Source organism: Macaca nemestrina, chromosome 16 (genome assembly GCF_043159975.1).
Source record: "Macaca nemestrina isolate mMacNem1 chromosome 16, mMacNem.hap1, whole genome shotgun sequence".
In the NCBI taxonomy this organism is placed as follows: domain Eukaryota; kingdom Metazoa; phylum Chordata; class Mammalia; order Primates; family Cercopithecidae; genus Macaca; species Macaca nemestrina.
This window is the reverse complement of record NC_092140.1, coordinates 104,983,826-105,000,971: the sequence shown is the minus strand read 5'-3', so window position 1 is coordinate 105,000,971 and position 17,146 is coordinate 104,983,826. Positions and strand designations below refer to the sequence as shown.

General features: G+C 38.8%; 1 protein-coding gene across 6 annotated transcripts in view; it reads right to left on the bottom strand.

The window, feature by feature from the left end:
• Positions 1-17,146, bottom strand: part of LOC105490297 (intraflagellar transport 88) — a 123,444-nt gene that overhangs the window by 64,536 nt on the left and 41,762 nt on the right. For all 6 annotated transcript variants that reach the window (XM_071081676.1, XM_071081680.1, XM_071081679.1 and 3 more), the window contains 4 exons: positions 16,872-16,942; positions 12,890-12,976; positions 8,614-8,713; positions 2,991-3,077 (listed from right to left, as the gene is read on the bottom strand). In XM_071081676.1, the coding sequence (XP_070937777.1) occupies positions 2,991-3,077; positions 8,614-8,713; positions 12,890-12,976; positions 16,872-16,942 (345 nt within the window). The remainder of the gene's footprint in view (positions 1-2,990; positions 3,078-8,613; positions 8,714-12,889; positions 12,977-16,871; positions 16,943-17,146) is intronic.

Here is a 17,146-nt window from a genome sequence, read left to right as displayed (position 1 = left end):
CACTTGGCCTCAAAACATTCTTGATTACAACCATTTTCTTCAGAATGGTTGATTAAATCTAACAATTCTCTTTGCTTCTTTAAATTTTCTATTGGTCTCCTCCTGCACAGTCGTCAAACTTGGTAAAGATCTGGTGACAAATTGGGTCAAAAATTCATTAGTGATTTTCTAAATTCAAAATTTAATGGCCATGATAGACACCATGCTTCACCCCGTGGACTTGCCTGTCAGAGCTGCTGGAAGTGCTACTGGCCACCAGCCTCAGCAGGCAGCCCTCTCTGGAAACTGAGTGGAAGACAGAGGCACCTTGTCCCCCTTCCTAGAGATGACCCTTTTTTGGGAGGCAGGCCACATCCAACGGCTGGCTGGTGTGGGGGTACAAAGGCCCACCCTCTCTCTTTTCCTGCCTCCTTGTGAAGAAGGTGCTTGCTTCTCCTTCACCTTCTGCTATGATTGTAAGTTTCCTGAGGTTTCCCTAGCCATACAAAAATGTGAGTCAATTAAACCTCTTTCTTTTATAAATTACCCAGTCTCGAGTATTTCTTCATAGCAGTATGAGAACAGATTAACACCCCTCCTGTCTACTTGTTTCCATCATTACAAAAAATGTTTAAATATATTTAAAAAGAAACTCAACATCTTTTCCCCCAATCAGCACCCCCGTCCAGACATGTAACTAACTGGTACCACTGTCCTACCAGCAGACTGAAGCACTGGAGTCATTCTTCAACCAGGGGTTTGGATCTCTTTCTTCATCTTTACATATATGAGGGATATGATACCTTTCCACTAGCAACAGCAGTTCAGCACAGCAGTGCTTCTCAATGGTGCACAGATCAGAAGCTCTAAGAGGGACTGGAAACATGGTTTAATAAAATACCATGACTTTTTTTCTCATTTGTTAGTAAAGAAATGTTTAATAAGCACCTGTCGGCCGGGCACGGTGGCTCACGCCTGTAATCCCAGCACTTTGGGAGGCCGAGACGGGCGGATCACGAGGTCAGGAGATCGAGACCATCCCGGCTAACATGGTGAAACCCTGTCTCTACTAAAAATACAAAAAAAAAAAAAAAAAAATTAGCTGGGCGTGGTGGCGGGTGCCTGTAGTCCCAGCTACTGGGGAGGCTGAGGCAGGAGAATGGCCTGAACCCAGGAGGCGGAGCTTGCAGTGAGCCGAGATGGCGCCACTGCACTCCAGCCTGGGCAACAGGGCAAGACTCCGTCTCAAAAAAAAAAAAAAAAAAAAAAAAAAGCACCTGTCATCAGCAAGGCACTGTGCACAATACAAAGCTGAAGCTGATGGGCTAATGGAGAAGAATCACATATAAACTATTAAAATACAATGCTGTAAGTGCAAACAAAATATTCTAGGAGCACAAAGGGAGGTGAGAATATCTGCCAAGGAGCGTCAGGAAGCCTTCATATTTCAGTTGGGTCATGAAAGTAAATTTAAACAAGAGGTTGGATCAAATGGAATATTCTTACAATAAGGGCAGTTCTTGGTAATCTGTTAAGCCCATTCCTATGCCATTATTCTGAGCAAAACTTAAGCAAAACCCAAGACGCTGGAAATTCAAGAGCTAGTGGCTAAGGCAGAGTTAAGGAGCTGTGGTAGCCTTCTAATAGTTTACCGCCCAGGTATACGGTGAGGTCTGGGTTGCTGTCATGCCTTCATCTGGGCCCTTCCTGGCCCTGCCACCTCAGCATCAACAGTTATTCCTAAGGAAAGCTCTTATAGGCTTCTTCTACACGCAGGACAAAATTAAATCTCAGATCATTTCCTCTAAGAATCATAGAATGACAGAATTGAAAAGGATACTGAAAAATTACACAGTTTAGTTGTTTCTAACCTCCAGCCCTTAAAATCGTAGAGGTTCTCAAAGTGACATATGAAAATCTACAATTTATTTATTTATTTATTTTTTTGAGACAAGATATCTGTCACCAAACAGGAGTACAATGGCACAATCATGGCTCACAACAGCCTTGACCTCCCCAGCTCAGGTGGATCCTCCCACCTCAGCCTTCCGAGTAGCTGGGACTACAGGCACGCACCACCATGCCCAGCTGATTTTTTGAACTTTTTGTAGAGACAGGCATTGTGTTGCCCAGGCTGGTCTCAAACTCCTAGGCTCAAGTGATCCACATGCCTCAGCCTCCCAAAGTGCTGGGATTGTAGGCTTGAGGCACCACACCTACCTATAATCAATTTTCAATATTCAGAAAAAGCCTAGGAGAAATTCTGTATTTTCTGGTGAAAAGAAATGACTCTTATACACACTTCCCTCCCAGCACTTTCTTGCCTCTGTACTTTTGTTTAGTCCCCGTCTCCCTACAAATGCCCCTTTCTATATTCTGACCTGCAAGATCCAACTCTCTATGAAATCTTTCCTGAAAGCCTTAAATTAGAATGTTCTTTGCCTCCTCTGAATTTCTGAAGCACTTATTATCTATGTTAGTTTATTGTTCTCTACTTTAAACCTTCCTTCCTTGTCTACCTCCTTTGTTCCAAAGACAAGAACGCGCCCCTTTAGGGAGCTTTTAGACTTTCGGTATTCCCATGATTGGCGTCCAGTAGATGCTCAATGAAAGCTTGTTAGAGATGATACTCTGTAACCTTACATCAATCTTTTAACCTAAGATGTCACTTTCGTTACTAACACAAAAGAGTTGAAACACATCTCTAGCTCCTCCAGCTGTACGTTCCATAATCTATGATGTGATACTTACCACTACAATTTTTCTCCCTCCCTTCTCCTTCAGAGATGGTCCTTCTCACTCATGTCTGCCAACTCAGCCCCTGGCCTGGCACTTGTCATGATCAGATCCTCTATACACCTCAGTCCACTTACCATTCTCCACCAGTATTCTTTGGGGTTTCTCCTTAGGCATGATCCTCAGGCAGAAATTTAGCAATACAAAATTAGCAATACAAAAAAGAGTTAATCATATACTAATATATTTAACTCTTAGTAATAAAAAAAACTTACCATATAATACAGGGCTGAGAGATTGGTCGCAGCTGCACTTTTCACTCTACTGTCCTTTTTTTCCAACATTTTTAAGATCTCTACAGCCTAGAAATGGAATATCTGAAGGTTACTACCATTGTAATACGACAGTACTCAAGCTTAGGGTTGGGGAAAAGATCAGTGTTCCTGAAGGGTACGACCAGGGAAGGGCACAAAAGGCGTGGATTAACATGTTCAAGAAAACAGATTACAAGAAGAGAATTTCATTTGAGAACTAGAATTTATAAAAAAGAAAAAAATGGAAATTCTGAAATTAAAAATATAATTAAGACAACAGAGCTGAAGAGAGGCCTGGTAACTGGAAGAAAGGTCAGTAGTAAGTAATGAACCTTGGACGGCTTGGGCATGGTGGCTCATCCTATAATCTCAGCACTTCGGGAGGCTGCGGCAGAAGAACTGCTTGAGGTCAGGATTTTGAGACTAGACTGGGCATAGGCGTGAGACTCTGTCTAAAAAATAAAAATATGATGATAATAATAATAATAATGAGCCTTGTGAGTCATGTGATGCAGCTGAGTGTTTATCCTGCATAACGGGGTGGGCAATGAGGCCCCGAAAGGTTTTGCCTAAGAGACGTGATCAAATTTGATCTTTACAAAATAATTCTGAGGTTTCTGCTTCTGGCCATGACTGACCAGCCTACAGAAGACCATTCTTTGACAGAGAACAACTAGAAAGATTATAGAAAATACTAAAAATATTTTTGAAGGCACTGTAGAGCGAGCTAGCAAAGCAACCAGGACTTCAAGGCCAAGGTCCCAGAAAATGTTCAGACTAAATGAAGCATGGCAAAATAGATGGCTAAAAAAAGTTCCTAGAAAAGAACACAAGAGACTTATGAGAGCATAATGAAAAGGTCTAACAGAAATGTAACTGGAGTTTCAGAAGGCCAAGAAGGAAAAATCGCACAGAATTTTTCAAAACCAGTAACAGAAAATAATTCTGGAAGTATTACAAAAAGTGATCTAAAGTAGATCCAAATATAATTACATTTTTAAATCATGAGAAATGAAAGTATGTTTTTAACTGCCTGGCAGGTCTGAGACAATCCTAACCAAATAAGATGTGTGGGACGCTCAGACACTTTACATGAAAGGTGAATGAGTATTCAACCTAGAAATTGCTACAGAATATCAGAAAGAAAAAACAAGGTAGAGAAAGGCACTGGGTCTTCCTTCCTTCCTTCCTTCCTCTTAAAACACATTTACTGATTAGAGGATGCTTGACTCTTGGTGCCTCCTGCTCCTAGAAAGCAGCTGTGTACAAGCAAAAGTAACTGTGTTAGCGTTTATAATGGTTGTCAACTATAGCTGTTGCAAATGTCTGACAGATTCTGAGATGTGGGCTGTTCAGTGTTTGACCTCAAATGAAGTACCAGTAGGCAAACTGACTCAATTTTTTTGAAGGACAGAAGATTTTAAAACACTCAATTTCAGATACTTTGGTTAGAATATGAGTAAATTGTTATCCTTTTATTTGTATTATTTGCACAACAAAGTTGCCAAGCAAATTATTCTTTTAAAGGGTTTTTGATGACTTCAAAGAAAACTGATGGAAGTTTCTAGGTCAGCAGTGTATAATTCTACAAAGTAAACACTGGAAAAGAAAAACCCAAACATTGTATCCTCACTTTCAAGATTCTGGCCGGGGGCGGTGGCTCAAGCCTGTAATCCCAGCACTTTGGGAGGCCGAGACGGGCAGATCACGAGGTCAGGAGATCGAGACCATCCTGGCTAACACAGTGAAACCCCGTCTCTACTAAAAAAATACAAAAAACTAGCCGGGCGAGGTGGCGGCGCCTGTAGTCCCAGCTACTCGGGAGGCTGAGGCCGGAGAATGGCGTAAACCCGGGAGGCGGAGCTTGCAGTGAGCAGAGATCCGGCCACCGCACTCCAGCCCGGGTGACAGAGCGAGACTCGTCTCAAAAAAAAAAAGATTCTATCATTTGCTTAAAGATTTTATAACACTGCCACAAGTTCCTTAAATTTATCTAAAAAATAATTGCTAATACTGCTTATCCTATAGAAACTACCTCACTGATTCTTTATACAACCTCCACAACTATTAATATAAAAGCTACCACTATTTTGAATCTCTAAGTTTTATAAGCTGCATTTCACTTTAAATAAGAATTGAGATAGTTTAATCTTCACTTTTAGACTGTGTCACAATAAATGGTATATTACTTTAAAATATAAGGCACTTGGACAGGTGTAACTCATATACCCATTAAACTCTCCAAAGTGTACAGGAAAAGAAAGCTATTCTCTACAACATCCACAAAACAAAACAAAAAGAATGCTAACAAGCAATAAAAACAATTTTTTTTTAAAAAAGGAGTGTTATAGTCCTTTGTATCATTCCTTTTAGAAGCGGCCATTTACATTATAGTCAAGGAAATGTGTTAAATTTTTAAATTTTGATATATACTACTTTGTAACTCATTAATAACAATACTTTAAGGCTATATTTAACATAAAATCTATTTTCTCCCAAAATGGTTATTATGAATCCAAAAAACAGTGCAATCCAAAACTATTACTTAAAAAACTTGGCAAAGGTATTTACAACTTAAAACATCCTAAATGGATATCACGTGACAAACTAAAAACACTTCATATCATACGTTTCTAAACTATGATCTATTCTAAAAAGGCTACGTAATTATTCTAATAAAAGGAACACTCGGGTATTTTTTGGCTCAAGTTTTTGTTTTGAAATAGGCTGTTTTCATAACTGTTCTCTACACGTCCATAAATCTATATAAAATATTTGTTTTTAAAAGAATATTCTATTGGGAGGCTGAGGCAGGAGAATGGCGTAAACCCGGGAGGCGGAGCTTGCAGTGAGCTGAGATCCGGCCACTGCACTCCAGCCCGGGCGACAGAGCGAGACTCCGTCTCAAAAAAAAAAAAAAAAAAAAAAGAATATTCTAAGTTTATTTATAAACGGAACTGATAAAGTGCAGTCAAAATGGCAAAACAAAAAATAAAAATAAACAATGTTAGCTTGTCTGTCTGTTTCCCTGAAAACAGCGAGGAAAAGGGATCTATGTCTGTCCTGGTCTCCTTTCCCAGCTGATGCCATCTAGCTCCCGGCTTCAGCATTCCACTGAGCCCGCCCCTACACCGGAACTGGCCTCCAGGCCAATGGCTTCATTTCATCCACTTTGGGCTTTTTGGCAGAGTTTATTTTTTCAATTACAAAAGTGGCTACAAACACCATCATTATCAAAAAGACCCATACTCTGTGATTTCAGCATCTTTTTCTTGGAAAAAAAAAAAAAAAAAGTATTTAGAGCTAACTCCAGAACTATATCCTCACAGAAGACACAAATTTTTCTTTTTCACTTTGAATTGTAAATAAAGTAGTTGCCATCAAATGATTATTATGAGATACATCAACCCAATCCTTTTTCACTTAATAACATTTCTTTCAAACTAAGATTGTATTATACCCACCTCATAATACTTACAATATACAAACAAAAGAAAGAGTGAAAGCAGCAATGATGAAAAGAAAGCAGAAATGGCATTTTAAAAAAATCAGTAAACCAATTGATATTAAAAACTTGAAAATGCAAATGGAACATAAGATACTTTGAACGAGAGTAGCTAGGAAAGCACAGATAGTAAGATCTGAGTTCAATAGGTTTTAACATTTAAAAATTAGTGTTTATTGCTTAATAAACATAGTTTTAAAACATGAGCTATGATAATGCATTCTTAACCTTTTTTTTTTTTTTTTTGAGATGAAGTCTCGCTCTGTGCAATGGTGGGATCTCAGCTCACTGCAACTTCTACCTCCTGGGTTCAAGCAATTCTCCTGTCTCAGCCTCCCGAGTAGCTGGGACTATATGCACACACCACCAGGCCTGGCTAATTTTTGTATTTTCAGTAGAGACGGGGTTTCACCATAATGGTTAGGCTGGTCTCAAAACTCTTGACCTCAGGTGATCCACCTGCCTCGGCCTCCCAAAGTGCTGAGATTACAGGTGTGAGCCACCACGCCTGGCCTCTTAACCCTTTCTAAAAAGATCATTTAAAAATAAAATGTCAAAGGAAAACTGTGCAAACATGGTTTTCTCCATTTTGTCATCTATAACAGTACATGTCACACACAAAATTTTTTTGTCCATATAGCACTTTAGCAAGATAATAAAGACCAATTTGATTCACATCACTTCCATATAAAAAGCATTACAACGTTAGAGAGTCACTGGAGGCATTTTTCATGACCAAGGATGTGATGATCAAATGACAGGATACTTTGAAAAGTCTTTTTCAAATGTTTTGTAAATGCTCAAAAAATTAAGCTCAGTAAATTAACATATGCAATGGAACCACCCCATAGTACTACATTAATTATATATATGTATTTCATGAACACTAGGGTTGCTTTTTTCTACTCTCATATTCTTTGAGTAGATAGCATTCTCCCCACTTCCTTTGTTAGTCCTTTCTGTTGTCTCCCAGAGCAAAAAGTTCTCTAAATAGGAAGACAACCTGAAAGCACAGGCTTGGGAGAGGATGTGGGAAAGACGCTGCAGCTTTCTCTGGTCCTTGCTCTCTGGATCTAACTGGGAAGAGCTGAGTGTTCTAGGTGCTGGCATATAATGACACTAACCACTGGTGTTACAGACTAGGACATTAAGTCATTCTGTTCACTCTCTTTGGTTATCCCTCTTTCTTACAGCTGTCTAAGCCTCCTGATTGTGTGTCAGCTCTGTCCTAACTGAGAGACTGCTGAACGGGGAGCACCCACTCTACCCCCACACAAGGTAGCAAGGGAGCAGCAGTGCCAGTGAGAGATCTGCAGAGTTCTAAAACCCCATACAGCCATGTATGGACCCTTCCATTCCCAATGCAGTGTCAATGAGGAAACCAAACACAAAAAACAGACTATAAGGAAGCTGCTCTGGTGAGGATGGCAGGCTCCCAGCTTCCCATGCTCCCTAGCATAATCAGTGTTCCTAACAACTTTATGCTTTGGGGAACACTTTGAAAACCTCTAGGGGAAAGTTAATCTCCGGAATAGAATATGGTTTATAATTTAGCAACCATGCTATACAAAGAAAGTATTTACATTTTAAGAAACAACGGCCAGGCACGGTGGCTCACGCCTGTAATCCCAGCACTTTGGGAGGCCCAGGTGGGCGGATCACGAGGTCAGGAGATCAAGACCATCCTGGCTAACACGGTGAAACCCCGTCTCTACTAAAAATACAAAAAATTAGCCAGGCATGGTAGCGGGTGCCTGTAGTACCAGCTACTCGGGAGGCTGAGGCAGGAGAATGGTGTGAACCCGGGAGGCGGAGCTTGCAGTGAGCCGAGATCGCACCACTGCACTCCAGCCTGGGCAACAGAGCGAGACTCTGTCTAAAAAAAAAAAAAAAGAAACAACAGACAAAAATTAATAAAAGTTTAAAACTACTTTAATGAAAATTACGATAAAATAGAAATAAAAATATTAAACTTCAGAATAATCAAAGATAACATTATTCCAGAAAGGAGTTTCCCTGTTTTTATTGCTTGACCAATTAAGATATGGAATTCCATCTGAAAAGTTTTTTAAAACTTACCTGGTTATAGTCCTTTTGTCTCAAGTATGTGACTGCTTTGTTTATTTCCAGATCATTGGCTAGCTCTACATATTGAGAAGCTTTCACCACTTCCACGCACCTATAAGGGAAAGCATAAAAAAGTTTACTTGATTTCGTTTTAGTATATTGATACTGTTGGTTTTCTTAAATGTGGCTTTTCAAAGATTTTTTAAAGGGTCCCTAGTACTCTGTAAAGGTAAGCACTTGATTTGCTCCAACACAGGTTTTAAGTTACTGAAGTCTTCAGTTCTAAATTACTTTTCTTATCCAATTTATCATTAGTCTATTTTAATTTCTAATCAATTTAAGTAAAAATTGGATTGATATCTACATTCTCATTTTTGAATTAACTATTGTAACAATTTCAATTTGTAACAGATGAGTTTCCATATATTTTTCCATCTTAAATGCTCTCATGGTGAGAAAAATTCTACAGAACTTATAGAATATATTTAATTTGACAGAATGCTGTCTTTTTGCTGTGTCCTCACATAATAGTAGGGGCTAGCTAGCTCTCCAGAGTCTCCTTTCATAAGGGCACTAATCCCATTCAAAAAGTATCCTACCAGCTGGGTGCGGTGGCTCATGCCTGTAATCCCAGCACTTTGGGAGGCTGAGGCAGGCGGATCACGAGGTCAGGAGATTGAGACCACCCTGGCTAACATGGTGAAACCCCATCTCTATTAAAATACAAAAAACTAGCCAGGAATGGTCGCGTGCACCTGTAGTCCCAGCTACTCAGGAGGCTGAGGCAGGGGAATTGCTTGAATCCGGGAGGTGGAGGTTGCAGTGAGCCGAGATCGTGCCACTGCACTGCAGCCTGGCAACAGAGTAAGACTCCGTCTCAAAAAATAAAAATAAAAATAAAAATAAAGCGTCCTACCTTCATGTCCTAATCACCTAGAAAGGGAGGACCTCCTAATACTATCACCTTGGGGGTTAGGATTTCAACATATGAATGTTGGGGGAACACAAATATTCAGATCATAGCACTCCAGATATCAAGTGTTACTATATATAGAAATGTAAGCAATGTGGTTTGACTGCAAGAGTAGAGAAATGGACCAAAGGGATTGAATAAAGAGTCTACAAACAGACTAATGTATAGTCACTTGGTATATGTCAAAGGTGACATTACAGTGCAGTGGAAAAAGTAAACTATTTTCCATAAATGATGCTGGGTTAACTGGATAGCCCTATTACAAAAAAGAAAAGAGAGAGAAAAGAAAAAAAAACTTGACCTTACTTCATACTACACACAAAAATCAATTCCATATAGATCCTATATCTAAATGTGAAAAGTAAAACCTCTAGCATATAGGAAAATATTTTCATGAAGTTGAGTTATGCAAAAGTTGCCTTAAAAAAACACAAAAAGAACTAACCAAAGAAATACAAACAAGGGCAAAAGTCTTGAATGGGCACTTCTCAAAAAATAATATTCATATGGCAAATAAACATATAAAATCAGCTGTCAGTGAAAGGCAAATTAAAACTACAATGAGATGCCACCAGTATGGCTGGCTAAAATGAAAAAAAACAAAATACACCAAGTATTTGTAAACTATTCGAATTTTGATGCACTCTTGGTGGGGGTGTAAACAAGGATAGGAACTTTGGAAAAATGTTTAGCAGTATCAAAGCTGAACATACACACACCCTAGGACCAAGCCATTTCACTCATAGGTATATATCTAACAGAAATGTAGGCACCACCCACCAAGAGACATGCACAATTGTACCATAATATTGATAGGAGCATTTACAACAGGTACAAACTGCAAATCACAATGCCCAGTCACATTGAAATGGATACATTTTTACATATTAATACCATGAACTACTAGATAGCAATGAAAATGAACAAACCACAGCTACATGCGAGGACATGGACAACACAAACACAGAGTAAAAGAAGTCATATGCAGAAGAATATGTACAGTATGATCCATTTATATAATGCTTTTAAAACCTGGCAAAACTAAATTATGGATGCCTGCTTAGGTGGTTAAAGTATGAAGAAAAGCAAGGAAGTGATTATCATCAAAGTCACTCTTCAGGGACATCAGTCACTCTTCCGAGTTGGATAGCCAGTGATTAGGATTGGCATTTTGCAAGTTGCTAACAATGTTCTATTCTTTAAATTGTACTTATTAGGGTATGTAATGGTTAAACGTTTGTTTGTTTTGTGATGTATCATTGAGCTGAGTTACCATTTTGGATAATTTTTTGTATGTTTATATTTAACAAACATAAACAATCCAGAAAAAAGGTTAAAAATAATTTAATCGTATACAAATAAGTTAACAGAAACACAGTAAGAATGCCAGAAGAATTCATAGTAAAAATTGCAAGTAAATGCAGAACTAAGTTTTCTCTTCTGTTTTTTCAGTACAACTGTGGGATTATGTGTAATTTCCATTACACATGACAGTTACCTGGACAGCATTAAAAAAATGTAGATGCTCTATTCCATTTAAGACCAACCGAATATCTGTTTTTAGTGAGTTCTTCAGTCAGTGGCATTCAAGAACTATTTGCATAGTACAGAGCAATGGTTCTGTATGTGGGATTTATATCACAGAACCCCCTAGGAGGCTTTATAAATACTGATCCCTCCGTCCCAACACCCAGAAATTCTGATTCAACTAGTCTACGGTGCAGCCTGTGTGTTAGGACTATTTAAAATTCCCTGATTCTAATATGCAGTCATAACACCGGTAAAGAGTTACAGTATAGTAGGTATCAGAATCACTTGGGGAGGCTTGACACAAATGCAGATACTCACTCCAGACCTCAGAACCCTGACTCAGATCTACAGAGAAAGATGTAGGGAGCCAGATTATCTGCACTTTTAACAAGTAACCAGGGCAATTCCAATGAACAACAATCATATGCTACGTAAGAAAGTTTTGATCCAGCCGGGGGCAGTGGCTCATGCCTGGAATCCCAGCACTTTGGGAGGCTGAGGCGGGCGGATCATGAGGTCAGGAGATCGAGACCATCCTGGCTAACATGGTGAAACCTCGTCTCTACTAAAAATACAAAAAATTAGCTGGGCATGGTGGCGGGCGCCTGTAGTCCCAGCTACTCGGGAGGCTGAGCCGGGAGAATGGCGTGAACCCAAGAGGCAGAGGTTGCAGTGAGTGGAGATTGTGCCACTGCACTCCAGCCTGGGCGACAGAACAAGACTCCATCTCTAAAAAAAAAAAAAATGCTTTGGTCCAGGACCAACCACATAGACAACAGTGGTCCCATAAGATAATGGTGCTGAAAAATTCCTACTGCCAAATGACATCCTAGGTGCTGTAACACAGCATCACAACATTTGTGGTGATGTTGGTGTAAACAAACCTACCGCACTGTGTCAGTCTTATGAAAGCACAGCACATACAACTATGTACAGTACATAATACTTGATAATAAACGATTATGTTACTGGTTTATGGATTCACTGTACAGTAAGGCATCGCTTGATGATGGGGATATGTTCTGAGAACTGTGTCATCAGGCAATTTCGTCATTGTGGAAATATCATAGGGTGTACTTACACAAACCTATATGGCATGGCCTACAACACACTGAGGCTATACAGTATAGCCTACTGCTCCTAGGCTACAACCCTCCACAGCATGTTACCATATTGAATACTATAAGCAAATATAACACAATGGTAAGTATTTGTATATCTAAATCTATCTGAACATAGAAAAGGTACAATTAAAATATGGTATAAAAGATTTTTAAAATGTCATGCTTGTATAGGGTACTTACCATGAACGGAGCTTCCAGGAATGGAAGTTGCTTTGGATGAGTCACAAAATAAACTCTGAGTGAATGTGAAGGCCTAGGCTATTACTTCACACTTTTCTACAACTGGCAGCACAGGTTTGTTTAGATCAGCATCACCACAAACAAGTGAATAATGCATTGTGCTACAACTTCGAGGCAGCTACGATGTCACTAGGTGATAGGAATTTTTCAGCTTCCTATGTTACCAGACCACTGTTATATGTGTGGTCCATTATTGACTGAAATGTGGTATATAACTACTTTATTTACAAAATAACATGAGTAATAAGAAAAATATCTTATTAGGAACTTTAAAATAGCTTATATTAATCTTAACATATATTATCTGCTTGATAAATATGAATCAACATTTATATTCATTTTTCTAATGATAATTTAAATTTAAAAGTATAAATTATGAAAACAACCATATCCATGCAGTATTATAGACTTTCTCTCTTACCAATCATAACCTGCAGCAAAAGATGTTTCAATTACAGGAGCAATGAGTTTTGCAGATGTCATAATGTATTTTTCTGCCATGGCTTTCCTATATCAAATAAACCAAAAAGTTGTATTTAGAGATACAGTATAAAATAGTTTAGATTTCCTAAAATTTAAGTGTAAACATTATCAAAACTAACATACCACAAAAGCCTACTAAACAATGGACAGCTACCATAGAAATCTATTTACGACTCAGGTTTAAAACCATGACTAGGAAACGTGATTAGCAAGCCATGATTGCCTGCTGGGTCAACGGTGTTCATTTCTTTTCTTTTTCTACTTTATGATGTCATCTGACAAACTGAAAAGATACTGGAGAAACACAAGGCCTTGCAGTGGAACTTACATAGCCTACACTGCAGACAGGAAAGTAAAGAGTGAAATTACCACTGAAGAAATTGTGTGTGGTAAAGAGTAAAACTGAATTACTACTTGTTGCTTTTGTATGTATATATGTGTATCTGTATCTATGTGTGTATATGTATATGTACGTGTACATATATAAAATGTGTATCGTCAAGGTTACTGGAAAATCCCCAAGTGCTTTTCAAAGTGGATGTAACAATTTATAGTGGTGGGTAAAAGTTCTCTTAGTCATTTCTTCTCGAATTTATATATAAGTAGTGGTTTTTAAAATGGACTCAAAATGTAATATACTATTTTGTAACATGTTCCTTATACAATGCTGTATTAATACAGAAATAATCTTTCCAGGCGTGGCACAGTGGCTCATGCTTGTAATCCCAGCACTTTGGGATGCCAAGGCAGGTGGATCACAAGGTCATGATATCGAGACCATCCTGGCTAGCATGGTGAAATCCCGTCTCTACCAACAATACAAAAAATTAGCCAGGCGTGTTGGCAGGCGCCTGTAGTCCCAGCTACTCCGGAGGCTGAGGCAGGAGAATGGCGTGAACCCGGGATGCGGAGCTTGCAGTGAGCCAAGATTGGGCCACTGCACGCCAGCCTGGGTGACAGAGCGAGACTCTATCTCAAAACAAACAAACAAACAAAATCATCTTTCCAAGTCATTAAACATTCATCTTGTTATTCTTTCTTTTGAACTTTGAGACAACTGTAGATTCACATGCATTTGTAAAAAATAATGGAGATTCCATGTACCCTTTACCCAGTTTCCTCCAACAGTAACATCTTTCAAATATCACAACAAGATTACTGTTGATACAGTCAAGACACAGAATATTTCCACTATATTTCCATTCCTTGTTTCCCTCCAACTCCCACCCCTTCTTCATCTCCTAACAACCACTAATCTGATCTCCAGTTCTACAATTTTATGATTTTGAGTGTTATATATAAAGAATAAGATTATATATAATCTTCTGGAATTGGCTATTTTCGCACAGTATACTTCCCTTCAAATCTATCCAAATTGTTGCATGTATCAATAGTTCATTCCTTTTTGTTGCTGAGTAATATCCATGTTATATGTCAACTGTTACAGAAAAAGCATTTGACAAAATTCAACACTCACTCATCATAAAAACATAAGAAATAAGAGAGAGCTTTCTCAATATTACTGAATCGTGATTTTGCCTTAGTTTGTTAGGAATTACGTTGGTGAATTACGTTGATTTAAAAATAATGAAGCAAACTTGCAGCCTTGGAATTAATCCTACTTGGTCATGGCGTGTAATTTTAAAAACATATTTCTGAATTTTTAAAAAACAGCTTTATAGGGATATAACTCATATACCATACAGCTCACCCAATATAAAGTCTACAATGCAATGGTTTAGGTATAGTCACAGATTTGTGCAACAAGCACCACAATCGCTTTTGAAACATTTTCATCATCCCAAAAAGAAACACAGTGTCCATTAGCAGAGACTTCCCTGTGCCTATCCAGCCCCTGGCAACCACTCATCTACTTTCTGTCTTTATAGATTTGCCTAATTTGTACCTTTCATATAAACAGAATCACAAAACATGTGGTCTTTTTGTGACTGCCTTCTTTCATGTATCATGTTTTCAAGGTTCATCTGTACTGTATCGGTTGGTGCAAAGTAATTGCATTCAATGGGAAAAAACGCAATTACTTTTGCACCCACCTAATAGCATGTATCAGTACTTCATTCCTTTCTACGGCTGAATAACATTCCATATTATGGACAGATCATATATTATTTACACATTCATTAACTGTTGCACATTTGGATTATTTCTAATCTTTGATATTATGAATAATATCACTATGAAAATCTGTATACAAGTTGTCATGTGGACATATACTCTAATTACTTTCGGGTAAATATCTAGAAGTAAAATTGCTGGGTTATATGGTAAGTCTATGCTTAACCTTCTGGGGCACTTCTAGGCTGTTTTACAAAGCACCATTTTATACTCCCACCATCAGCATTTAAGAGTTCCAATTTCTCCACACTCTTGCCAATACTTGTTACTTTCTTATTACAGCATACTAGTAGGTGTGAAGTAGTATCTCACTGCGTTTTCAGCTGCATTTCCCTACCAATTACTGAAGTTCAGCATCTTTTCACGTGTGTATTGGACATCTGTGTATCTCCAGCAGAGGAAGGAGACACTCCACCTTGCCACTGCCAGGTGAAGGTGGAAATCCAGCCCCTGACACATGGCCTCTGTTGACACCCAGAATAGGCAAGGGGTCCCTGTATCTGTTGGGCAGGGTGGGAGTTCTTGCTTCCCAAATAGTCCATCCTACTAATATCATGATGGGAGGGCTTTGCTACAACTGGGTGACAGTTAAAGCCCTGACGCTCCACTAAGCCTCCTCTGACACAACCCAAGGAGAAAAGATTCGGGGGTGCGTCAGTACTGCTGGGTAGGGATGGAATTCCAGGCTCCCCATATGTCATCCACTGACATCAGAGGAATGGAACAGCCTTTAGGGGTTAAAGTCTTAGCTCCCCACTTCGCCTTTTCTGACACCACCCCAGTTGTACTTTTAATTCCACCCCCCAATCTCCAGGGAAGGGAGAAAGGCTGCAGACTGAGTTCAATCACCAATGGCCAATGATGAAAACCAGTCATGCCTACCTACATCATGAAACCTCCATAAAAACCCTAAATGACACAGTTCAGAGAGTTTCCAGGTTGATGAACACATGGAGGTGCTGGAAGGCTGGTGCACCCAGAGAGTGCATAGAAGCTCTGCATTACTTCCCCCACATTCTGCCCTATACACCTCTTCCATTTGATTGTCTCTGAGTTGTATCCTTTGTAATAAAGTGGTAAGTATAAATAAAGTATTTTCCTGAGTTTCGTGAGCTCTTCTAGAAAACTACTGACCCTGAGGAGCGCGTAGTGGGAGCCCTCCATTCATAGCAGGTCAGTCAGGAGTTCAGGAGGCCCAGGCTTACAACTGGCATCTATAGTTAGGAACAGGGAGCAGTATTGTGGGACTAAGCCCTTGGTGTCCAAGGAATTGGATAATTCGTTGTTGGTGTGAGAAAAACCACACATTTGGTGTCAGAAGTGTTATAAGTAGAAACAGGTTGTAGTACCATATTAGAGGAAGGAAGAAACAAAATAAATAGAATTTTGTCTATGAGAGCTAATACTTAATTGTGTGGCAGGATAAAAAAAATAAAGACGTCATTTCATTTTTGAAATAAAGGTAAGATAAACAAATCTCCAATAATGTACCAAATGCAGAGGGAAACAACTGACAGAATAACTGAGATTTAGTAATTGAGATTAGCACGAGCACTGATTATTCTGAATGAGAAAAGAGAACCAGTAAGTACAAAAATGAAATAATAGCACTATTCAAGAAATATATTGAATATAACAAGTTCTGTAAGAAATAGTATGCACATTCAACCATTTTATAAAAATTAAAACTAAATTATTTTAAGTTTCAAATATTAAGTATCTTAATACTAAACATTAATTAAATAATGTAACTAATAACTACATTATTAAGTTTAAAATACTACCTTTCACGTTCCATTTGCCTGAGGTGATCATTTTTTATAGCTTCAGTTACTAAGTTAGTATGAGGATCATCCTGATAAAATAAAATGAAAGAAAAAAAGAATAATTCAGAAGTAAACAGCAAGAACTTAATTTTTGTTTTGTTTTGTTTTGAGATACAGCCTCACTCTATTGCCCAGGCTGGAGTGCAGTGGCATGATCATGGCTCAATGCAGTCTTCACCTCCCTGGGCTCAGGTGATCCTCCCACCTCAGCCTCCCAAGTAGCTGGGACTACA